This window comes from Garra rufa, chromosome 3, assembly GCF_049309525.1.
Source record: "Garra rufa chromosome 3, GarRuf1.0, whole genome shotgun sequence".
Classification (NCBI taxonomy): Eukaryota; Metazoa; Chordata; class Actinopteri; order Cypriniformes; family Cyprinidae; genus Garra; species Garra rufa.
The window spans coordinates 32296800-32322720 of record NC_133363.1 but is presented as its reverse complement, the minus strand read 5'-3'; the positions used below and the strand labels follow the sequence as shown (position 1 = coordinate 32322720).

The 25921-nt window shown below is 35.9% G+C and overlaps 2 protein-coding genes across 4 annotated transcripts; one reads left to right on the top strand and one right to left on the bottom strand.

Annotated features, from left to right (window-relative positions):
- Positions 1–1019: 1019 nt before the first annotated feature.
- cd44a (CD44 molecule (IN blood group) a) lies at positions 1020–6987 on the top strand. Its single transcript, XM_073837045.1, has 8 exons — positions 1020–1200; positions 2584–2749; positions 2881–3020; positions 3111–3185; positions 3600–4037; positions 6018–6080; positions 6186–6264; positions 6365–6987. The coding sequence occupies exons 1-8, from the start codon at positions 1131–1133 to the stop codon at positions 6558–6560; spliced, it is 1227 nt and encodes a 408-aa protein (XP_073693146.1). The 5' UTR covers positions 1020–1130; the 3' UTR covers positions 6561–6987.
- Positions 6988–8743: 1756 nt separating this feature from the next.
- On the bottom strand, positions 8744–19627 carry slc1a2a (solute carrier family 1 member 2a). 3 transcript variants are annotated; one of them, XM_073835932.1, is made up of 12 exons: positions 19304–19627; positions 17261–17400; positions 15502–15654; positions 14735–14985; positions 14472–14607; positions 14256–14382; positions 13532–13765; positions 13203–13397; positions 12221–12355; positions 10701–10920; positions 9986–10039; positions 8744–9825 (listed from the first exon to the last, which is right to left on the bottom strand). In XM_073835932.1, the coding sequence occupies exons 2-11, from the start codon at positions 17388–17390 to the stop codon at positions 10022–10024; spliced, it is 1599 nt and encodes a 532-aa protein (XP_073692033.1). In that variant the 5' UTR covers positions 17391–17400; positions 19304–19627; the 3' UTR covers positions 8744–9825; positions 9986–10021. The 3 variants fall into 3 exon arrangements, with proteins under 3 accessions (XP_073692033.1, XP_073692032.1, XP_073692031.1); XM_073835931.1 differs by having other exon boundaries at positions 8744–10039; XM_073835930.1 differs by lacking the exon at positions 9986–10039 and having other exon boundaries at positions 19304–19626.
- Positions 19628–25921: the final 6294 nt, after the last annotated feature.

The window sequence follows — 25921 nt, the reverse complement described above, 5'->3', positions numbered from 1 at the left end:
AAAGATGGCCATCTTTAAATATTTACACAAAGGCCACGGTATTGAAATTACATACATATGGATTCTGTGCACTTTCACAATTTAACCGCTCCTATTCTAGAACATTTGTGATTATCTAATCAAAATATGTTTCTTATTTGAACCTATTTTTTCTAAGGTATTTAGGTTGTAGAAATATAGATAATCTTGACATTTTTTTATTCATTATTTTGAACTCAAGACTTACTCCATTCAGAAAGTCAACTACAGTCGGCGCCGATAGCCTTGTGGGCAGTGCGTCGACATGCAGCGCCGTTGCACTCCAGGCGTCCAGTGTTTGAATCCCGCCTCGAGGACCTTTCCCCATCCCGCCCCCATCTCTCTCCCACTTCGCTTCCTGTCATGTCTGATCTGTTCTATCATAATAAAGGCAAAAATGCCAAAAAAAGTCAACTGCAAAAGAAATTTTATTTAAGAGACATGAAGACATTTTGAAGCAAACAGAGTGCACAAAATATATGTGAGATTATAGTAAGTATTCTCCTAATGTATAAAATATGATTTTCTTAGAATATAAGTAAAACAAAAAAGTGAATTGTATCAAACAATTAATTTAAATGTTAGTACATAGTAGCTAAAGGCACTTAATACGTTGTTCCAGTATTTTATACAATGTTTTGTCTGTAAATGACTTCCTCCAGTTGAAAACATGAATCATTTTATTTAGATCACAGAAATGTTGCAAACTGTGCAGTACAGTGCCAAATTACTACACATGTACTTGCAGCAATACTAAAATTGCAGTATACATAAACAGACTAATCTCTGTAACTCCATGAAAGTCACCAAAACTGTGGTTTTCTCTGAAGTGATTTATGCAAAGGTGTCTGACATGTTAATGCTGGCTGCACAGACGCAGATAGAGAGGAAGTGTGATAGACAATGACGAGGGTGTGTTCTTCAAAGCACCACCCATCATTGCGCAGAGTGTGTCAGCAAGTACTTTAGTCTGAGAGTATAAAAAAGGTGAGGCACATCTCTAGAGTTCAGAAAATCACAAAAACTCAAGGAGGATCATAGCATTCTAAGGACCATACCGGTTCAGGGCCAGATATACTTCCCTTTATCCAGCACATGAGACAGCACTGAACATGTGGACTTTGTTACTTGCAGTATTTGCTACTGGATCACCAGCTCTACTTCAGGCAGCCCCGGTTCAGGGTGAGTGATGGTGAATGTGTTACTTATTTATCTCAAAGTTTCTTTTGGTGGCGGGTGCCTTTACCTACTGTATAGTCTTTGTCAAGTGCATTTACAATGAGGTGAGGTCATACTTGTGATACTGATATGACGGTAGTTGTGAGACTCCAACAAAGACTGTTTATAAACCGCATGATTTATCTGAAGAGACCATTTCAGCTGACCTCTGCTGTTATCTGTGAGATTTTAGAGATAGGGGAAATGATTCATAGAGGAAAACAAAAAGTTCCCACACATTTCCTCTAATAAACTTTCTAATCATTATAAATGCTACAAGTGAATTTACACCTCACATCATTGTAATACACAAAAATGTATAGTTAAATTTAGATTGGCTACAATTATCTTTAACAGTTTTATTAAATTATTAGTGTTATTAAAAATGAACTTTAAGTGACTGTTAGATAATAGCAAACGTAATCATAAGGATCAGCTCAATGCGAATACATTTTTTTCCCCATTTACTTTTAGTGCATTGACGATGCTCTCTGTAGATAAATTTCAGATGATATAACCTAAGATAAAGGCCTAAGGCTGTATTACATAAACGTCATATCTTTATGAACGGAATTAAGATCTGACAGGTGTTAACTGATATGAGTATGGCTACAGATAAGATAGCATTCCGGAGTAATGAACTTTCTGCAGTACAACCCATGGCTTAAGTTTATTGTACACATAATACTTTCAATCAGTTCCTTAAATTATTTAACCTCGTGTGACTCCTCTCTCAGACTTTAACTTCACTGCAAATGGCTTATGTCTTAGTATTTTCTTATGTTTTCCAGTACAAATATCTAAACATTCTTAAATCAAGATACAAAATTAACTCTCTTGCATATGAAAAATTAAAAAAAAGTAAACTCATTTAGTTTGAAGTAAGTTTCTTTGATCATTTTTAGGAAGAAAAACCTAGTAAAACTTAGTAATGTATTTGGATTTCAAGACAGTCTGGAAATCAAGGCTATAATAGTGTCTCAATCCATTTAGTGGCAGTTTATAGTCACATTAAACTAACTTTTTCCCTCTTCTGTGCACTTTATATCACTTGTTCCACTAATTGATGTCTTTTAAATCACATGCTGGTCTAAACATGTTATTTTAAGACAAAACGGAGAGGTGATTTACAAAGTCAGTGGATTACAGATGTCCTAGATGTGTTACAGATGTGCGTCTGCACATGCAATGAATCATTAAGAGATTTATCTAATGATACCTCATGCTAAATTGCTCATCCGTTACACACACATCTGGCCCTCATTTTGAAAACGAATCATTAGTGTGATTATACAAGAAACACAACGTCTGACTTTGAATATTCACATTATTTTTTCCTTTTGACAGGTTCCGGTGACAGATGTGGCTTTGCCGGTGTTTTCCATTTTGAGGGAACCAGCCGTTACTCTTTTACTTTCCAACAGGGTTTGGAATTGTGTCAGAGTTTAGGTTACAAACTCGCAACACAGGAACAGGTCAATGACGCTTATAAAAAAGGCTTGAGAACGTGCAGGTAAAGAAAGCAGGCTGTGCACAATAGCCTTAGCCTGGAGCTAAATAACGTGTTCAGACATAAATGCACTTCTTTTGATATTACCTAATGGCAGTACTTAATTTTTAAATGAACCCCACACCTTTGTTTAGATACGGCTGGATAGATGGACAAAATGTCATGTTCCTCCCACACGTTAATGGTCCAAATTGTGACTCCAGTTCCACCGAGATCACCTTTCGTTCTGAAGCGGCAGAATATCTTTCTGATGTCTACTGCTTTAACCCGTCAGGTGAGAGTAGAAAGAAAATGGGGTTTCTCTTACTGAGAAATACCATAAACTGGTTTTGTCTTACTGACTTTTTTTTCCCCTCCATTAAAGATGCATCACTAAACTGTGAAGATACTGGTAAAACGAACTCTGAGGGCCTAACCAATGAAAACACAGCCACAGCAAGTATGTTCCCTCTATTCCCTGCAATCGCGTTACTTTTTGAGTTGAGGGGTGTGTATTCTGAAGAAGCAAGACATGCGGCAGACATACACTTCATTGTTCATTATCCAACCACACCTATCCCAAAGCATTAGTCATATCTCTGTGACCTCACGCATTTTTTACGCACCTGCAGTACCACAATGAAGAAAGAACAAAAAAGTTGCTGATTTTATTTGAATACTCTGGAAGCGATTCTTTCATCATTATCGTTTCTTGTTTAACCATTCACTCTACCACAGTTGAAAAGTATCTGCATGGTTCAACATTCCACTACATTATTTTGCTTTGGCATCAGCACAGAAATGCAGAACACTGATGTATCCTCTACACATTTATGCTTATTCACATTAATCCTTTATCTGTTTTCTCACGAAGGTGAAAAAACACATGAAGACATTCTTACGGAGGTTGAGACTGAAGGTTTTCTACTAGATGTGGAGGAGATAATGGGAAAAGTAAAAAGAGATACCTCTGTCCCCAAAACTGACGAGGCCAACGCTGATGAGAAACCCCCTGTGCCTGCTTTTGATGAACCCTCTACAGTGACACACAATGAAGACAGCAAAGTCCCAACAAGCAAGCCCCGTTTTGGAAAGAGCTCATCCTCTGTTACTCCCAGTGTTTTGTTCTTTGATACAGAGGGCAGTGGATCGGGATCAGATAATGAGAGATTGTTTGCACATCCTGAGCCTAGTCAATTCACAACAACAGCCATTGCCACAGAGGCAGCTCAGAGTACATCCATGCCAGATGAAATTGAGAAGACTCCAATTAATGGAAAGAAAACTCGATTATTGGAAATCAATCCTGAAGGTAAATATCCTTACAAATCCTGACCCTTAAATGTTGGATATTGTTGGGGGTTGGATGGGGATCATAAAGGCCATAGTGTCAATGAGAATTGTGTGGCAGATATGTGCCTGGTTTATATGGAAGTAATTGCAACTATATATCACACAATGATATTTCTCATAATTCTGACTTAATATTTCATGACTATATTTCAAATTTTAACTTGTGAGATGTAAATAAAGTCAGAATTGCAAGATATAAACTCACAATTTTGAGAAATGAAGTCAGAGTTGTGATACAAACTCGCAAATGCAAGTTATAAAGTCAGAATTATGTGATATATAGTCAGAATTGCTTGACATAAACTCACAATTGCGAGTTATGTCAAAATTGCGTGATATAAACAATTGCGAGAAAATGCGAGTTTGTATCTCGCAATTCTGACTTGTTTTCTCATAATTGCATGATATAAACTCACATTTGCGAGTTAAGTCAGAATTGCGTTATATGAACTCGAAATTGTGAGTTATAAGGTAAGAATTTTGAAATATAAACTCGCAATTGCGAGTTATAAAGTCAGAATTACATGATATAAAGTCAAAATTTGCGAGACATAAACTTACAATTCGCAAGATAACTTTTTTCTTGCGGACTCTTCTGTTCCTAATTCAGACTTTTTTTTTAGAAATGTGATGTAAACTTGAAATTGTGAGTTATAAAGTCAGAATTGCATGATTATAATGTCAGAATTGTGTGATATAATATAAACTCACAATTCTGTCAGAACTTTTTTTCTTGTAAATGTGAGTTATAAAGTCCAGTTTTGATGGGGGGGGACTAATTGCGAGTTTATATCTCACAATTCTGACTTACAACTCACCATTGCGTGTTATAAAGTCAGAATTGCGAGATGTAAACTCGAAATTGTGTTATAAAGTCAGAATTGCATGATATAAAGTAAGAACAATTTTTCGGAGAATTACGTGAAATTAAATCGCAATTGTGAGTTATATTGTCAGAAATGCGTAATATAAAGTCAATTTTTTTTTTCTCAGAACTGCGTGATAGAAACTCAAAATTTAGAGTTATGAAGTCAGAATTGCTTCTGACTTTTTTTCTTAGAATTGCGTTACATAAACTCAAAATTGTGAGTTATAAGGTAAAAATTTTGAGATGTAAACTCACAATTCTAACTTTTTTCACAGAATTGCATGATATAAACTCACAATTGCAAGAAATAAAGTCAAAATTGCGAGATAAAAAACTTTTTCTCGGAAATGCAAGTTTGTATCTTACAATTCTGACTTTTTTTCTGACTTTTTTCTTAGAATTGCATAATATAAACTCGCAGTTGTGAGTTGTAAAGTCAGAATTACATGTAAGTCAAAATTACAAGACCTAAACTCACAATTGCCAGATAACTTTTTTCTTGCAGACTCTTCAGTTCATAATTCTGACTTTTTCTTCTCAGAATTGTGATATAAACTTAAAATTGTGAGTTATAAAGTCAGAAGTGCGTGATATAAAGTCAGAATTCCGAGATATAAACTCACAATTCGGACTTTTTTTTCTCAAAATTGCATGATATAAACAGTTGCGCGAAATAAAGTCAGAATTGCGAAATAAAAACTTTTTTTTGTAAATGCAAGTTATAAAGTCCAATTTTGAGGGGGGGAGGGGCTAATTGCAAGTTTATATCTCACAATTCTGACTTATAACTCACAATTGCGTGTTATAAAGTCAGAATTGTGAGATTAAAAAGTCATTATTTTACTTAGTGGCAGAAATGGGCTTCCATAATCCTGCTGTAACAAGCTCAAGCCTTTAGCCAAAAACATGCTTCCATAGGAGCTGACAGTAGTTACATAAATGAGATACATTTTAATTAATATTAACATTTAATATAATCATGTGGTATGTTTATGTAAATTTTATAATGGTGTTAATACATAATACAATATGTTAAGTCATCAAGTCTCATTACAAATGTATATTCTTCAGACGCAGCGAAAGTGGCAGAATTACCTCCATCTGCACCCATTCAAGAGGAGAATGGACCATCTAGTAAGTTCCTGTGACTGCATTGCAGATACCACCAGTTGCTTGACTTTTCATTCAATTGACAGCATAAATCTGCCAATTAAAACTACAATTTTCTCTCTTCTACAGCTTGGCTGATAATCTTTGCCTTCTGTGTCGTTGTTGGAGCCATTGTGTGCATACTTGCTGCTATTGCTACTAGAGACAAGTAAGTTTGCTTGTTAGATTTTTTTTTATTGAGTGAATTCACCACAATCATCAGACATTGCAGTCCAGCTTCAGTTTACTGAATGTAAGTCTTTACCTAGGTGGTACGGACCGAGACAGAGCAGAAACATCACAACTGAACCGCACAAGGAAGACTACAGTAAATCAGAAACACTGCCACTGTCACAAAAAGAACAGGAGATAGTTGCACTGATGAGTGTCACGAAGCTGCCCAATGGTCAAAAGGAGGACATTTCTGCTTCTCTGGGTGAATGTGAGAAAGAGTATTTAATGTAATATTTTAAATTCTGTGTATTGTGTATTAACAGGTTTCAACTCTTCTGTACTTCTTATTTGCACTAGTGATGTTTTTTTTCTGCTCAGAGCCCGATTTTTAATGCAATTTGCTTGGGTTTGTTGCTTCAGAATTAAAAAATGCTTCTTGTATTTTACATTTCTTTTTTTTAATCTAAAGTATTATTTTTTTCTCACTAATAAAAAATGCTTATTATCTCTTATTGAATGATGGTTAATAATGATACGGTGAGAAAACATTTTTACACTGGTTTTCATCTGTTTGTAAGTACTATGTACTGTGTGAGATATGATGCAGTTTTGAATGTTAGACATCGCCCTGTCTTTTTAAATAGAGAAACCCTATGCAGTTTGTAATACAATGAAGCAATTGTAAATCTTTCAATTTATTAAATTACCCATAAAGATGTATTTTTGTCAGCTCTCAGAGCACATTTATGGTGGGATGAGTCTTTCAATAAAACATGAAATTTGAACAAGGTATGGGAATTTTAACTAACTAACAAACTCATTACAGTTGAGGTCAAAAGTTTACACCCCCCTTTCAGAATCTGCTAAATGTTAGTTATTTTACAAAAGTGAATAACATATTTCACATAAAATGTGTTTACATAGTCCACAAGAGAAAATAATAGTTGAATGTGTAAAAATGACCCCATTCAAAAGTTTACATTCCCTTGATTCTTAATACTGTGTTTTTATCTGAATGATCCACAGCTGTGTTTTTTTTTTAGCTATAGTTGTTCATGACTGCCTGATGTTCTTCCTTCAGGTCCCACAAATTCTTTGGTTTTCCAGCATTTTTGTGTATTTGAACCATTTCCAACAATAACTGTATGATTTTTATATCTATCTTTTCATTAAGAGCAAGGGTAAATTAAACTTATTTTGTCTTTTGGGAAAGTAAAATGTAATGTAACCATTGTCAAATGTAACCATCTTCTATAGCCTCTGAAAAGCAGTACTAATTGAAAAAATATGATATTTAGGCAAAATAAGAAAAATTTACACATCTCCATTCTGTTCAAAAGTTTTCACGCCCAGCTCTTAATGCATGTTTTTTTCCTTCTGCAGCATCAGTGAGCATTTGAACCTTCTGTAATAGTTGCATATGAGTCCCTCAGTTGTCCTCAGTGTGAAAAGATGGATCTCAAAATCATACAGTCATTGTTGGAATAGGTTCAAATACACCTGTAGGAATTTTCTGAAGAACAGCAGGCAGTTTAACTGTTCAGGACAAACAAGAGACTCAAACTTTTGACCTCAACTGTAGTTAATTTGTTCAGTTAAATGCATGAGTAAAATTGTATGATAAATACAGTTTACTGTACATTTATTTATTTATTCAATATTTTGCATCGCTGCCTAAAGACTTGAAAAAAGGAAGAAAAAGAAAAACACCACTGAGACAAGAAGCATTGCCTTTATTTACAATTTGTTATAGGTGTTTCATAGAAAAATAGAGGAAAAAGACAAATTTAAAAAGTGGATGCAAAATCAAGTTTGGTTAGACAAGTAATACAATGTCTTTGAAACCAAACAGGGCTGCACAAATAAAAATAGCAGGATGATCATACAATATTTGTTAATATACATCACTGTACCTCTACAAATGTGTCAGGCCCTGCCTGAACAGATATTCCAACAGTGCACACTTTTACATTATAGATACTGTATCTAGGTTGTGCATAATTTCCTTAAGATCGATAGTCAAGATCTCTGCACTCTACAAGGTTGTTAAATCTGTAGCAAGCCTGGTTTATAATGATTAGTAATTTGACTTTTTCCCCTAGTGTCATTATTCCTACCAAAATGTTAAACAATACACAATATTTGAGACAAAGTATCATCATGAGTTGTAACAGTGAAAAATATGCTTACATTTATACATGCATTTATTTACTCATCAGTCAATGTTTCACAGCCACCTGTTCCCTGTGATTTGTACTGTATTATAGCAATAACTACTTAAAACAACCTATCTATTAAAATACTGAATTGAATACATGAATTGCCGTTGTTTTAATAAAACAATAGGCAAAAAGCAATGAATTTCTATACTTTAATTTGCATGAAAAATATATCTAAAATATAACCGCATACATATTTGTATTTATTTATATACAGAAAGTGCAAGGAGGCACTTTAATGGAAACATTTTAAGATTCTGGTGCAAAAGAGGAATGCTGTGAAATAAATAGTACAGATATAATGATAGATCTCAATTCTGTCATCTCTTTTCTCTTACATGCTAACAACCTGAGCACCAAATAACTTGAGGGCTTCTCTCACCAGCGTGAATATCGAATCCATTTAACTGGACTTAATATCTGAGTATCCAAGAAGGCTCCTCAGAGAATCAAACACTATTAGCGATCTAAAATGATGCAAGAAAACGGGATTGCATTTAATATTAATGTCATAAAGTCTTCTGTCTGCAGTTTGCAGTGGATATCTTCAAGGCAAGATTGTAACTTAGCAAATAAATACATAAAGAAATCGACAACTTAACAAAGCACACAGATGCATACAAAACCTACTCACATGCAAGTCCCTTCCCTCAAACACGTATTCAGTCCTTGCAGATAACGTCAGTCGACTCAATGTCATACTTCATGTCTGATTGCTCTGTAATTCCTGACGTGGCATTTACGTCGGGCAGCGGCTAAAAATAAGTACCAGCATTTGGAGGCAAACCACTATTTCAGAACCTCTAAGTACATTGGTAAGCTCTTATAAGAGGCTGATCTGGAGTGCCGCCACCAAGGGTTAATCTACCTAAGCCAAGCCAGTCAAAGGTATCTTCAGCAAACAAGCTGCACTTCTCTCCTCCTGCCACTAGTAGTACTTTAGGGTCAATCTGGGGCTGGACAAACCATTGCGATCTTTCTATGCGCTAGCCTTAAGGCAGCAGGTTTCAGACGGATCCTCAAACCCAAGGCCTAGAATTCTAACTAATCGTAATCCTGCTCAACTGAACCACCTGCTACTTCGAGCTATATTTTCTTCCCTTTGTGTGTCACATGTACTGAGATCATAAAAAAGTCAATGCTTGTGCATATGAAACGTTCTGTGGTAACTTCCGGCTGTTGATATGTACAAAATTAGCATTTGGTTTTCACCAGAAAGGATAAGCTTGACTCAGGATAAGGCGGAGCTGGATCTGTGTGCTGTGTTACTCGCGTATCCATGGTTCCTCCTCAACAAGTGAGAAGTCCGCAGGGGAGCCATTTGAGGCCAAGGTTACCTGAAAGCAATTATCAGGGACAACTAACTGTTGGACCAAGGCACAGTCAAAATGCATTAACCGGTGCTAACTAAACTGTTTACGGTTTGGAGCAGAGAATCCAGGTAGTTTGATATTTCAACAGCACAGTTTATATCCAAATTCACAGAAATGTACCCACCACAAGACAGATAATAATTAGCTGCAGCGGGATTCCTTACAGAATGCTGAAAGACTGAATACAGATAGAGAAAATTATTTAAATTGTTATATTTTTTAAATATAAACTGTATTTTTGTTCTAATTACAGCGAATCTCTGCCCAAAGCTAATCTAATAAAGGGGTTGTTAAAAAGTGTCACGCGAGCTACCACACAAACCTATGCATTTGTGAAACACAGGGTCAAAAGAGGCATAAAATTCACAAAAATAAGAAAGAAAACAACTGCAGAGACGGAAATCAAGTTTAAAAGAAATTAAAGAAATGAAATAGCAGCCTTTGTTGTTTCAAAATGTGGATTGTAAAAATAAGGTGTGCATTAATGCACTGCTTTGTTTCACTTTTGTTTTTAGTCGAGAACAGCCAAAGGCATCTTGGCATTAGTACTATACAAACATTTAAATGATTTACTGTGCACATATGTATAATTGCCAGATCCAGACACTGATATAAATCAAAACCTGCTATTTCACCTAGTACCAGAACAAATAAATAAATATTTTAGTTTTTAGTATATATTTATTCCTTCATTCTGTTTAATGTTTTATGCATTCGCATCAGGAATGACCAAAAAAATACAAAAGTGTAAAAAAAAATCACAATGGTACATACAATGTCGGGGAAAGAAATAAAAGCATCTACATACAGGTTTCTATGTCTGTGAGAGTAAAATGTACCTTGCATTCATCTATTTGGACCGGCTGACAGGAGTTGTGAGATGCATATACACCGTGGTTAGTGTTATTCTCAAAAAAGGATTGTTTCTTGGCCATCTCAAAGTCATCTGGCCTTATCTGCTGCGCATCGAACAGGTCAAGCTCATCTTTAGAGAGGTGGTACACGATTCCCGCCCCATACGAGTCACCAACGACATTGACTGATGTTCGGAAGCGGTCCCTGTTCGGTAAAACAGAAGGATACAAAGAAAGGTGCCACATCTCTTAAGGCTAAACGACTTCAAATGCCATTAGTGCTTGTACTAACATGCAAAGCGAATGCATAAACATGCCATTACATTTGCTTTAATGACAAATCTTAAAGGGGTCATCGGATGCAAAATTTACTTTTACATGTCGTTTGAACATAAATGTGTTGGCAGTGTGTGTACACAAACACTCTTTAATGCTAAAAATCCACCCAGTGCTTTTTTTTAAATCCCCAATAATAATGATCACTTTCTCAGATCAGGCTGTTCTAAGATTGCTGGCAGAATGACGTAGTTCTGCACAGGCCCCTCCCACAACTATTGATTGACATGACCGCTGTAGCATAGACCTGCCCTGAGTGAGCTGTGAACATAATGTATTTTTTACTCCCAACATCTGAGCCACTGAAGACGCATAGGATTACTTTCGTTTCTGAAGGCAATGCGCCCCCGATCTGCCTAAATGCGTCTATGTTCGCACAAATCATTCCTGATCCAGCTTCACCTACAGAAGAAGTGAGTATAATGGGGCGCTCACACCACACTCGTTCTGCGGCGTGTCTGGGTCTATTGTTGTTTCGGATTTTTACGCTCGCTACATCGTAATCATGTCTCTACTAGAGCAAGCTCTTGATTGGTTAACGCTGCACGAATTTTCGCCAAAGTGCAGATTTTTCAACTCTCGCGTCAAACGCCCGAAATGATCATTTGGACGCATCGCGCCACAGAATGTCTATCGCATCTTTACATTGACTTAACATGTAAATCACTCGCGCTTATCGCATCATTCGCAACTGGTGTGAACGCACCATAAGGTGTTTTTTTTAAATCTTTGCAAATAGTCTTTGCAAATAGTCTAGTCTCTAATAATGTGCTAGTTAACAAGTTTCACGGCTAAATGCAGCTAAAGTTTACAGTCTCTCAAAGAACGGCTCATCACCCCACGGAAGAGAGGGCGGGGTAAGCAGAGCTCATTAGCATTTAAAGGGACATGCACCGAAACGGCTCGCTGTGAACAGAGCTGTTTTTGACAAGGTAAAAAGGGTGTTGTTTTACAATACCATTGAGAAATTTTAACCAAAGTATGTTATAGATTTTTCATTAAGACCCTAAAGATACATCAACTTGTGGAAAATGGGCATCCGATGACCCCTTTAAACTGGAGATCATTTACATATCACATCTCATTCATATAATATAGCAAAATTGATTAAATCCTTTATTGACAACTATTTTTTGAGACAGATGCAGATAGAGATTGGTTTAACTTACAGTAGCCAGTCGACTGCTACCAATAAACTGATGTCTTGAGTCGGTAATCCAACAGCTGTCAAAATCAGAAGCATCGTCACCAGACCAGCACTGGGAATACTGGCAGCTCCTACGCTAGCGAGAGTTGCTGTAAGGCTGCAAACAAAACGTAAATATTTGATTTGATAAGATTAGCTACAAACTATACAGAATAATACATCACATGACTCATCATCAGTCATACTTTGTAAATAGTGTAATGTGATTTTATCAATATTTAGTTTCAAACAAGTGTAGTTCTGATGATAAAATGAATAATTTTACAAAAAATGTCTAATTTGTCATTATTTATTTACCCTAATGTCGGACCAAAACCATATGCTGTGATTTGGTTATTCTGAAGAACTGAGAAAGAAAACTTTCAAAGAATCTTCGAGCAGCAGTTGTTGATAGCTACCATATCTATCAAGCCAGAAATAATGCTGTATTTCCAAGTCTTCTGAAACTATATGACCGCTTTACAGGGCAAACACATTGAAATTGAATCAGTTGTTAGCTGCTGCTGCCTGATCAAAAGAGCTTAACTCGAGAACCAGATCAGTCCAATTCATAAAAGAAACCACTTTTCAATGAACCAGTTAATAGAATTCATAAACCAGATCGTACTGTTCTTTTCTGATTTAATAATCTGGATGTACCCAGAGAATACTATAATAAATACAGAGCGCAATTCATATGGACTACTTCTCTGGTGCTTTTTTGATATCATCATAATAGCTTGAAAACTGTGTAAAGATTCTTTTAGTTTTGTTCAACAGAAAAAATAACACTAAACAAGTTTGGACGAGTAAATAATTACTTAATTTTCATTTTTGGGTAAACTATTCCTTTAATATAGATACCAGGCAACTGCCTGCAATGTATCAGCAGGTATATGCCATCAAAATAACATTTTTATAAAGTATATATATATAAATTTCTGCGTCCAAACATTTGGTCTTACCTGACTGTCACAATCTGACCAGGATCAAGTTCTATTCCATTCATCTGGGCAATAAAGATGGCCGCTACGGCCTCATAAAGTGCTGTACCATCCATGTTGATCGTTGCTCCAACAGGTAATACAAATCTAGTCACTCTCTTGTCAATGCCCAGATTTTCCTCCAGACAGCGGAAAGTAACAGGTAATGTCCCAGCACTGCAAAAGACGCATATCAATATTTCAGAACCCATTCTTGTCATTTTTCATAACTTCCAAACTTGCCAAATGAAACAATTGCCTAATTTTCAAAGGTTTATAAAAAACAAGGCACAGTCACTGTTGCTAATTACCTTGAAGCTGTTCCTAAAGCAGTGACCCATGCCTGGAAAACTCCCATGAAGAATTTGAATGGGTTTTTCCGAACAATAACAAAATATATTAAGGGAAGGAACATGGCTCCGTGAATAATAAGTCCAATGATGACAGTGACCATGTACATTCCCAGCTGCTTGGCCACAACTTCCAAATCATTAATTGAGATGATCTTTCCACAGATCAGACATGCAATACCAATGGGGGAATACCTGTTATGGGACGGAGATGTGTGGCAAAGTCAACGAACAGGTTAATCAGACATTTAAATACAGTTAAAGGCAGTTAAACTGTTAAAGTCACCAACATCACACTACTGTTGAGAAGTTTGGGTTCAGTAAGAGTTTAATTCAGCAAGGAAGGATTAAATTTAACAGCACAACTAAACAATGACAGTACAGATATTTATAATGATAAAAAACAATGTTTCTATTCTAAAAAATCCTTAAAAATCTATTATGGTTACCACAAAAATATTAAAATATACATTAAAATAACAAATCTTTTAAACTGTTATAACATCTTGTGGATTTTTGATCAAATAAATGCAATAAAAGACTTATATTTTCTTACTGACCCCAAACCTTTGAGTAGTAGTGTACATTGTTGCAGTTAACAAATCCGTTGAAGTACAGATTACTAATGTAATGGAAATGGAATTCATGTAAACTTTACTAGTCATTAACAATCATAAAAGCTGACCACATGATCATGCCGACAAGCCTCATAACGATCTCGTTGAGAACGTTGAAGAACTCAAGCATCAGCTTGGCCTTTTCTCCCATCTTTCCCATGCATATCCCGAATGCCACAAAGAACCCAATGATACCTACAGAGACACACATCACCGCCATGTTAATTTGAAGTACGTAAATGACAATTTCATGCATATACTATGTGATCAAAGCCATTTAGTACCTAAAACATTCATGCCGCTTTTGAATTGAAGAGACTTCTTGATGACATATTTCGCTGCGCCCTTGGTAGCATTCCGTCCAAAGCGAGTCGGAGGTGGAGGAGGAGCTACTTCTACCTTGTTAGTAACTGTCTGGATCTACTTGAGGAGACAGACGAACTGTTAATGAACTCAAAATTAGCAGATGAAAGATCAGAAATTAACTTATGGTTGAGATTAAATGAATGCAATTATCTAAAATCAAAAGCACATTGGACGTACACACCTGCTGAAAACAAGCCTGAACGAGATTTTCTGGAAAGAGATTTCTGATGAGATCAAAGAGGGCATCTAAACTGGACACTTCGTCATTCTTTTTGCCCTCGCCCAGGTTGGCCTTCAGTTTGGGGTTACCAGGGTGGATGAGGAGCACCAAGATCACCCCCAACACAGCTGCGATGACGGTGGTCGACATGTAATACACCATGGCCCTTGTGCCCAGACGACCACTTGACTTGGCATCCAACCCTGCTAATCCTAAAAAATGGCATTTAAACTAATTACATATCACTGCATTGGCATTACTCCTTTTTTTGAACTACTATAACACTGTGCACTAAAGGTAACACACAAAAGGTAATTCTCAGGGTTAAGTTCCATAATTATTGCTGTGATTACTGTGAGTAATGAATTTGGAACGTTTTGAATTTCTAATTCCATTTCTTTTTTGATAACATGTTTAGACATGTTCTTCTTATGAGCTGCTAGTGATCCACCCTACATTTGAAAGGCATGCTTTTTATCTTATACTGGATTACAAAGACAAAGTTAAAAGGACAAACATTAGCTTAATCATTACTAAATCATTGTTTCTGTTGTTATTCCATGTTTCAAATATAAGAGCTCTGGTAATAACTTTGACTCTGAGGTCATTGCAGACTTTTTTTTTTCTTGCATTGTTGATGAAGATTTATTTATGTGGGTGTACCAGCATATACATAGAAAAAAAATGTGAATAGCACTAGAGGTGTTCAGCAAAGCGTATAACAGTACCTGTGATCAAACTTGAGACGATCAGAGGCAAAATCACCATTTTTAACATCCTCATGAGAATATCACCCGGGAAGGCAATGACCATAATGACGTCAGCGGGGAGTGGAGATGCGTATCGCAGTAGAACACCAGCTGCTGAACCAGTGATTACACCTGAAATAGACACAGAGAGTTACAGTGAACATCAAGGGTACAGGAATGAGACTTTTCACTGAGAAGTAATATTGAAGCTTCTGTGAAGTGTAACAATCATAAAACGCAACGCACTTATAAAAGCACCAGTATGTAGGAGCATTTAAACTATACTATTGTGAGTGTACTCTGATACATGCATGTAAAATTTGTACACTTTTAAGAGCTTAGAAAATAGATAGATTTTTATATATTTCATATGGACCTCAAAAGCTGAGGAGTAGGATTAAACAGAATGAATTTCCTCCTCTATAGGCATATATTAACCACTGTAATCAACAATGGTGCCAAAATGGTACTTAATAAGCATGATATCCACCTTATTTTCCCCTTAAGAGCGGGCGCGGCCATTTGTAAATTTTAAGGGTTTGGCTTCCGGTCCAAACTGCCTCCAGCTATTTTTAGCTGTACAAAACATCTTTGGTGTGTCTTACCATATTATTTTAATGTATTATCTTAATTATGAGTACTGGTTTGTGGTGCAAGCAGTTTTACTGTTACCTCACATTGTTATTCTTCTAGTTATTTCCCTATAGCAGCTAATGAACCAAAAGTCTCGCCCATTGTGGATAGAAGTCTGTCTTTAGGTCATGTTTAAAGATGCATGGGTCAGAAAGGATGAACCAGCTGAAGGAAAAACTTATTTTCAAAGAATATGTATTTATATAAATATTAAAAGAGTGATGCATACAGCTGAAGTCAAAAGTTTACATACTCCCTGCAGAACCTGCAAAATGTTAATTATTTGACCAAAATAAGAAGAACAAAATGCATGTTATTTTTTTATTTAGTACTGACTTCAGTAAGATATAGATATTAGCTGCCTGCTGTTCTTCAGAAAAATCTTTCGGGTCCCACAAATGCTTTGGGTTTCTAGCATTTTTGTGTATTTGAACCCTTTCCAATAATGACTGTATGATTTTGAGATCCATCTTTTCACACTGAGGACAGCTGAGGGACTCATATGGGACTATTACAGAAGGTTTTAATGCTCAATGATGCTTCAGAAGGTAAAATGATGCATTAAGATGAAAACTTTTGAACATAGATGTGTACATTTTTCTTATCTTGCCTAAATATTTTTTATTTTTTTGCATTAAGTACTGCCTTTCAGAAGCTACAGAAAGTACTTACATGTTTCCCAGAAGACACAATAAGTTAAATTTACCCTGATCTTCGAATTCAAAAAGTTTTCACCCCCCTGCTCTTAATCCATGACGTTTCCTTCTGAAGCGTTTGAACCTTCTGAACCTTCTTGTGACTTCAACTGTATATTGAGTATCACTGAGTATTGTGCAATGCAAAAAATATTAGCAGACCAATAGTGTTTTGACATACTTAGTGCCTTAATGAAATAACTTCTAATAAATGGAAGGCTGTATTTTATTAATTTATTCCTGCCACTGTGTTGCATTGCCATATTATATGTAAAAGCTTTTAGGTCGTTATAATTATCATATGCATGAATATTTGACTGCAACAGTAACAAGTGTGACAGACACCGGGGAGCTACATTCACCTTTAGTACGAACTAAAGCACAACACAAACAAATGCTGAGGAACTTGCCAAGAATTGTGAGCGTAAGTAACAGATTCTTCATGAGTTTGTCACAGCAGCCTCCACACATGGACTCTTCAGGTGGTGGAGGAGGGTCCAGATGACTCTCATGCATTCTGATCTCCACTTGCTTTTGCATTTTGTTGGCACTGGTGGGCAGAAGAAGTGGAGCATACAGTAAAGTATGTCAATATAAATTATCTAATCAAGAAACACTTGCAGTACTAGCTATGCTTTCATTTAACATCTTTCTGAAAATAACCACTTTATGCAAAATTCATTCATTCATTCATGTCATATATACAAATTGTCAAGACTGTGACCAAGATATATTTGTGTATGACATGCTGCAAATGCATCGACACTGAATGACAATGTTGTGCAATTCTTGCGTTTACATCTAACGTATTTATCTACACATTTTGTACAGATGCAATCAAAGTAAGTGAACCACAGAGTGGAATGCAAATGCGCACTGAACAAAACGTGCAAAAAATGTTATTTTGGCTCGAAGTATATTTGATATGAAACAGTAACCATAACAGTAACCACAAGGTGCTAAAGCACCATGACACATATTTTACACAATGACTTCTTTAAGTACTACACTAATATATCATACTAGTTTTACTGTAATGGACTTTTTGCGAATCTTATGGAAGTCTAGGAAAGATCAGAAATAATACTGGCAAAACTTTAACTTCAACCTGTGGTTGTTTCTTTACTTTTGTCTACCAGCTGTATATCAACTACTACAGGCAGTCATGTCGTGTCACATGACACGAGAGTTGTTCGGCTTTACTGTGGCCTGGATTAAAAGGTTCTTAAAAGTCAACCCCCTCGGTCAACACAGATAACCTTGTTTGGTTACATAACGTGTAGTCTTGCAGTAATTAGGCACATGCATGCAACAGTATGTTTTATTCAGGGTTGCCAGGTTTTCACAACAAAACCCGCCTAACTAGCCCAAAAGTATCCCAGTCAGATTCCGGGAGGGTAAAAAAACTTGTTTTTTGGCGGGGTTCCCCTGGTAAAATTAGCATTCCAGGGTATAAATATTACATTATTGGGGTCGCTTCAAACCATGGACATGAAAACAACCCGCTGCAACTGTGTTAAAGTAGCCCAGTTCTGCTGGAAAACCACAGACTTGGCAACATTGGTTTTATTACATCCAGTTTCTATCAAGTTGTATGTCTTTCTTGCAGCGGTGCAACGGGATTACAGTTGATATATGTATTTTGCAGACCTTTTTTTTGGACCAGCACTATCTAATAATACCTGCAAAGCAAAATGAAAAGATAACAATAACAGCTGCCAACAAAATACATAGAAAATCAACACAACAGATTGTAGATCCTTTAGTGTTTGTGTACATTGTGAACTCTCCGAGTAGCTGGACTCAGGCTCATCTGAACAAGATTAAAAAGCTGAATGATGCCAAGGAAATCAGAGACTGTCTGATACACACAGCTCCAGTCCTAATGAGATGAAAGCTTGGTAACTGGTTAATTTTAGTCATTGAGCGCAGAAGTAATTGTGTTGCACAACAGTTGAGTATTGAGCATGTAGGAAAAGTCAAGGTGCCAATGAGTGTTTTGGTTTCAAATAGTAAATAATAACATTTGGCTAACTTAAATGATGTAAAACAAGCCCAGAAGATTCGATCAGTAATTATTAATTCTGAAAACAGCACATACATTTATTGCGAAGATTGTCCATTTATACAAAACCGTTGAGTCCAATCTTATTAGGGAGTACATTAGCTCTATCTCATTGACATGAAGTCTGAGGTGAGCGACAAGAGTTTGTCTGCAGGTTATTTACAGATTAACTGCTTGTCCTTTGGATCTTTTTGGAAATCAGTTCATTTGAGGCAATTATTGTACAGGCATTTCCAGACTCGAATTCATTTTGATTTGCTGTAGATTCCTCTATAAATGCTAGCCTTGCAGACTAGATGTTATGATAAATCTCAGAATATTTATCAGGTTTATTCAATTCTAAAATTGCTAAATGAAAATACGGATATGCAAGAATAACCCATCTTACCTGTTGTAGTGCAGTTACTGAAAAGGAAGCGTTTCACAGCAGTTTGTTAGACAGCCATGGGCTATAGAAATGGCTTTGAATGAAATGCTGTCAATCTACAATTTATCCATCAGGAAATCCGGTCCAGGTCATTAGAAATGTCAGTCAAATCTCCAAGCACCAGGTGAACAGCGATGTACTAAGTGATTGCTCTAATGCAATCAGCAACACTTCCTTGCAAGATCAATGAAAATGCCGGATAGGAGATTCCATGCACAATCCTCTATCTTCGAATTGATCTTATCCCACCATTAGTACTAGAGAAATGGGCAAAGAGGTGCTGCTCAGGGCTCCGTGGGGCAACACGGAGGAGGAGTCTAGCACCCAGATTATGTGTAAGTAGCAGTTAATATGCTTGAGACTCCTTGTCCTCTCTCTCTCACCTCCTTGTTTCACCTCCTCCATCTCACTCCCCAGGTCTGATCTTCTCTAATGATCTCTGATATGAATGAATGGAATCAAAGAGTGATACATGGCAATACATACCTATAACTTTAATGCAGAATAGATTCAAAGTCTGCAAACAAAACAAGATGATTAGTCGTACTGTGTGTGTGATTATTTACAAGTAAGACCATGGCAAAAATGTGGTATAAATTTATATGAACTGCTTGGTTCTTTCCATAAAGACATTAAAGCCTAAACTTTGCATTATTTAAAGAAAAACAATCTTGACCTGTGTTGACCTTTAAGTTCCATGCAGATTCAGGCTTAACATGACAGAAATAAACAGGGGCTTCTCATCACTTCTAAGCACAGACACTATCAGATCAAACAATTAGTAGTGCATGAGAACAGTAAGCTCTGAGAGCCCCAAACTTCTGGTTGCTTATAGATTTTCCTTATAAATGTGACCCTGGATCACAAAACCAATATTAAGGGCCAATTTATTTTTCATTGAGATTTATACATAATATGAAAGCTGAATAAATAAGTTTTCTATCGATGTATGGTTTGTTAGGACAATATCTGGCAGAGAAACAACTATTAAAAAATCTGGAATCCGAGGGTGCAAAAAAAAAAAAAAAATATTGAGAAAATCGCCTTTAAATTTGTCCAAACTAAGTTCTTAGCAATGCATATTACTAAATAAAAATGAGTTTTTGATATATTTATGGTAGGAAATTGACAAAATATTTTAATGGACCATGATCTTTACTTAATATCCTAATGGTTTTTGGCATTACAGAAAAATTTATTATTTTGACCGGTACAAAATGTATTTTTGGCTATTGCTACAAATATAGCTGTGTTATTCATGACTGCAACTTAAAACTTAAAAACTTTAAAAAAAAAAGTTTAGCAGCTGCCTTAAGATTGTAAGTTAAATCAACTTAAGTCATTTAAACAAGTTATATCAACTCATTTTTATTGTAATAAGTTAAAATGACTTGTAGTTTTAAGCTGATTTAACTTAAAAACTTAAGGCAGCTGTTGATTTCAGGTTTTTAAGTTGAATCTGGTGAAAACTTTTTACAGTGTGGTTTTGTAATTTTAACTATAAAAATGCGACAGTAAAAACCTGTTAATGCTAAGTTCCAGTACTATGTACCTTGAAAAACCATAATAGCTCTTACACTTGTAATACTGTGTATTTTACAGTATAATACTGTTAACTGTGCATTTTTGGAAGTAAAAATGAAAAATACAGTGAAAACCGTAAAGTAGCATTCCCAGAATTCCCTGTGTTTCCTAATATGTTATCATTATGTATATTTGGGTATATTCTATATATTCATATATATATATCTCAGCTTATGGCAAAAACTACTAAAGTTTGCTTCAGCATGTCGCTTTGTATTTACCACCGATGGTAGCAGCGGGGCCTTGCTAATTCAGCAGAAAAGGACTGTTAGATTTACCAGTTTTTGAACCGGTTAACCAGGTTTTTACCTGTAATATTATAGTTATTTTGGTTATTTGCAAACAAGTTGACATTTTCTGTATTTTTACAGAATTACTCTACAATATATTATTCTAAAAAATGATGACTAAATACATAAGACATTAAAAGTTTGTTCTTTAAAACTTAAAAAAAAAACTGGCACTGCTTTAATCTGTTTGTAGTGAGTCTGCAAGTCCCACCAGAGTGTGAAACACTCATTTCATGCAAGTGGAGAGGCTGGACCTAGGCCACATGCAAGGAGTGTGCACAGGCACATGGTCTCACATCTGCTGTCTGCCCCCCACCTGTGTTGCACCACGGTGAATGCTGTCCAACACACTCTTCAATCTCATCCACCTGACTCCAGTCTCCATGCTTAGCAGGCAGGTGTCTATAATTAACTAATCTGTTCCAAACCTCTCTAATCCCTCATACATAGACATTCACACACACATACACTCTCAGGTGAAAGTACTGCATGTACACAGTGTCACTTTTAAAACCTCACATACATGCATTATATTATACAGGTAAATTACTATGCATAATTGCATTGCAAAACTAAGGGTTTCAAATTACCTTGATTATGTTGTCTTGTGTTGGTGTGCAGTGATATACGCCTCTAGGAATCTGAAACTGATATTGAATTACATGATTAACAAATAATCTATTGGCAAAATCAGATTTTCCCTGAATATGTTATGTGGCAGATGGCACTGCCCATTAGGAAAGGTTAACTACAATTACTACAGCTCTCAAGGGTCATGCAGCTTGATTAAGTAACTGCAGCATGTGGTGCATCACATGTGTGATGTCTGCGTGTTGTCCACCTGATGCGGATATTTGACTTAAGGTACAACAAAACGTGCACAGCACCTTAAAATTAAAAAAGATAAAAGTTAACCCTTAAATGCATGACTGTTTCGCCAATCACTATTACATTTTTGGGTCTTTAGCGACCCAGACATATATATCAAGCACGGATGGATCTCTAACTGCTGCAATAGCAAAAAACTCTCTTGATATTTTAAGAGCCATTACAGAAGAATAAAACAGAGCATATTTTGTCACGTTTTGAAAGTTAAAAGGGTTCAATTTACATTCAGCATCTGGCTCATATTCACGATCTCAACCATATTTGCATTCAAAACTATGACTTTCAATGACTGCAATATCGTTTTGATGACAGCGATATTTTATTGCGTACAGTAATTGCTCTGCAGTAAATCCATTCAAATCAATTCAAATTTTGCTGATGATATTCTTTTGTTTTATGCCTGCGATAGTTAAGAGTGAAACATGACGTCATTATTGTCTATTAAACAGTGCCACCTCGATGACTAAAGGTAAATTGCATGTATTTAGTCATCAGATATTTACATATTTTTGCGCACAAAAAATATACATACATTATTACACACCTAGGGTCTCTAGCGGCCCTACACACAAAATTTTTTTTTCAGATTTTTAATCTGAAAATTAATCAGAAAACAGACATTCTTTTATATTTTATTATTTTTCCCTTGTTTTATTGTTCATAATGAATAGAATGGGGAATATTAAGAAAGCTGATGCCAAACTTACAAAAAATTAAGGAGGGACAGGGTAGTAAATGACGTCCCGGGTCGCTAAAGACCCGAGGTATGCATTTAAGGGTTAATAATGGATATAAAAAAAAATGCATGAATTCATTTTATTTTGTTAAAAAAATCATTTAAACTATATTTTAAAATATATTAATAGTAAATTATGCATAATTACATACCTTAAACCAAACTCTATTCCTAACTGTAAACCTATAAGTAGGCCCAAAAATGGACATTCTGTCATTAATTACTCACCCTCATGTTGTTCCAAACCATAAGACATTTGTTCATCTTTGGAACACAAATTTTTGATGAAATCCGAAAGCTTTTTGACCCTGCATAGACAGCAACGCAACTACCACTTTCAAGGCCTAGAAAGGTAATAAGGACAAAACAAAAATAACAACTTTTTTCAACAATTTCTTCTCTTCCGGGTCTGTCTCCGCAGCACGTTCACAAGCATGCAGTGTGCGCTTTCTTGAACACATGGCGGAAACTGACACGGAAAAGAAGAAATTGTTGAATAAAGTTGTTATTTTTGTTTTCTTTGCACACAAGAAGTATTCTCGTAGCTTCATAAAGTTAAGGTTGAACAACTGATATCATACAGACTATTTTATCAATGTCCTTACTACCCTTCTGGTCAAGTTGCTGTCTATGCAGGGTCAGAAAGCTCTCAGATTTCATCAAAAATATCTTAATTTGAGTTCTGAAGTTAAATGAAGGTCTTACTAGTTTGTAACAACGTAAACATTTTCATTTTTGGGTAAAATATCCCTTTAACTTTACTACTTTACAAGACACCTTAAAATAAAATGTAACCACAAAAATTATGATTCAAATAACTGATTCAGGTAATCAAGTCTCCAGTTACATAGGTCAGTTAGACTCATTTAGACTCACCGGATCCAGAGGTGAGCTAATGGTGGATCTTGTATGAAAACAGGCATGTCTGTACCAGCCTCGACAGCATCACTGAAGCCAGTGGTCTGTGTTACTCATGAATCATGCATTAGTGAAAAGTAAATTTCAAAATAAATTTGCCTCACTGAACGAGGACCAAACATGTTGCAAGAAGCCTAAAGCTGAACAAGTGTTACAGGAATATGTGGATGTGATATGTTACTGTTGTATGTTATTTTTTGTACAGTTATTAAAGAAGCAATCTGATTAACTTAAAGGAATAGTTCAGCCACAAATGAAAATTCTGTCATTAATTACTTGTTCCAAACCTGTAAGACCTTCGTTTATCTTCAGAACACAAATTAAGATATCGTTGACGAAATGCGAGAGCATTCTGGCCCTGCATAGACAGCAATGTAACTGAATTTGTTGACATTTTTTGTACCCACAGCTGGATAAGTTTTGAGTATTGCCTCTACACTCTCAGAAAAAAGATACAAAAGCTGTCACTGGGGTGGAAACCTTGTAAAAGGTACAAATATGGATCTTTTAGGTACTAAAGTGTACACTATAGGCACTAAAATGTACCTCTAAGGTACAAAAATACAGCCTTTAAAAAGGGTACAAATGTGTAGCTTTTGAAAAGGTACTGCCCTAGTGACAGCTTTTGTACTTTTTTTAAGTAAATGACTTTATTGCTATTCACCTTAAACTCTGATACTTTTCTTTATCAATCTTACCTACCCTTTCTTAGGATTTAGGTGCAACCACTCCCACAACCTCCCACAATGCAGTAATTTCACATGTGAAGCTTAGTCAGCATAAATGCATTCTGCAATGTTTGTTATTACTAGAAGAAAGGCTTTAATACATTAACACGCTTTTCACAAGTCTCAGTAAATGCATTTAAAGACTATTTGCAAAATGTGAGTCAACTAAGTACATAAATGAAGCACATGTTTCCAAAAGAGGAAAGACTTTAAACTTGAATTTTCGGATGAAGCACGATATCTCTCTTATTGTTCCTCAGATTAACTTGCAAAAAAGTTAGATAAACAGACAAACCTAGAAACCATAGACATAAACATTCAGCTCTGCCTAGACTTGCCCAACTTCAGGAAACATATCGCTATTAACATCCAACAGTGCACACATGGCCGTCACAAGCTGGCACAGGGCCCAGCGCAGGGTAGGGATTGGGGCCCACCTTGGTCGGTTTGTGAACTTATTGTGGTCCTCCTTGGTCTGTACCAATTGCACCACCCTAAGGATGGCCCCGCACACACACACCCACACCCACACAAACACATGCACAAGCATAAGGTCAGGATTCTACCCTGCAGGTTATAGTAACAGATTAGCTTCTACACCCTCTATTTTCAGACACACAACAACACAGAAGAGCGTAGAAAACAGCGAACAACCACCAGGGATATCCAATCCCATAATGCTACACTTCTTTATTATTACAAACTTTTTTTGGCATCCTAAAGAGTTTACATTCAAATGTTAAAAGATTATTCTGTTTTTTTTCTGACATTTATATACTTACAGTTGAGGTCAACAGTTTGCATACACTTTGCAGAATTTGCAAAATGTTAATTATTTTACCAAAATAACAGGGATCAAACAAAATGCATGCTATTTTTTTATTTAGTACTCACCTGAATAGGATAATTTAACAAAAAAGACATTTACATATAGTCCACAGGCGTAAAAAGTTTACATCCCCTTTATTCTTAATACTGTGTTGTTACCTGAATAATCCACATTTGTGTATTTATTTGTTTAGTGGTAGTTGTTCATGAGTCCCTTGTTTGTCCCACTGTTTTTCAGAAAAATCCATCAGGTCCCACAAATTCTTTGGTTTTTCAGCATTTCTGCATATTTGAACACTTTTCAACAATCAATGTATGACTTTGAGATCCATATTTTCACACTGAGGACAACTAAGGGAATCATATGCAACTATTACAGAAGGTTCAAACGCTCACTGATGCTCCAGAAGGAAATACGATGCATTAAAACATGATGCCGGGGGGTGGAAACTTTTTTAATTTGAAGATCATGGTCAATTTAACTTATTTCGTCTTTTCATTTGTGTAGCTTCTGAAGGACAGTACTAAATGAAAAAATATGATATCTAGGCAAAATAAGAAAAATGTACATATCTTCATACTGTTAAAAAGTTTACACCACTGGTTC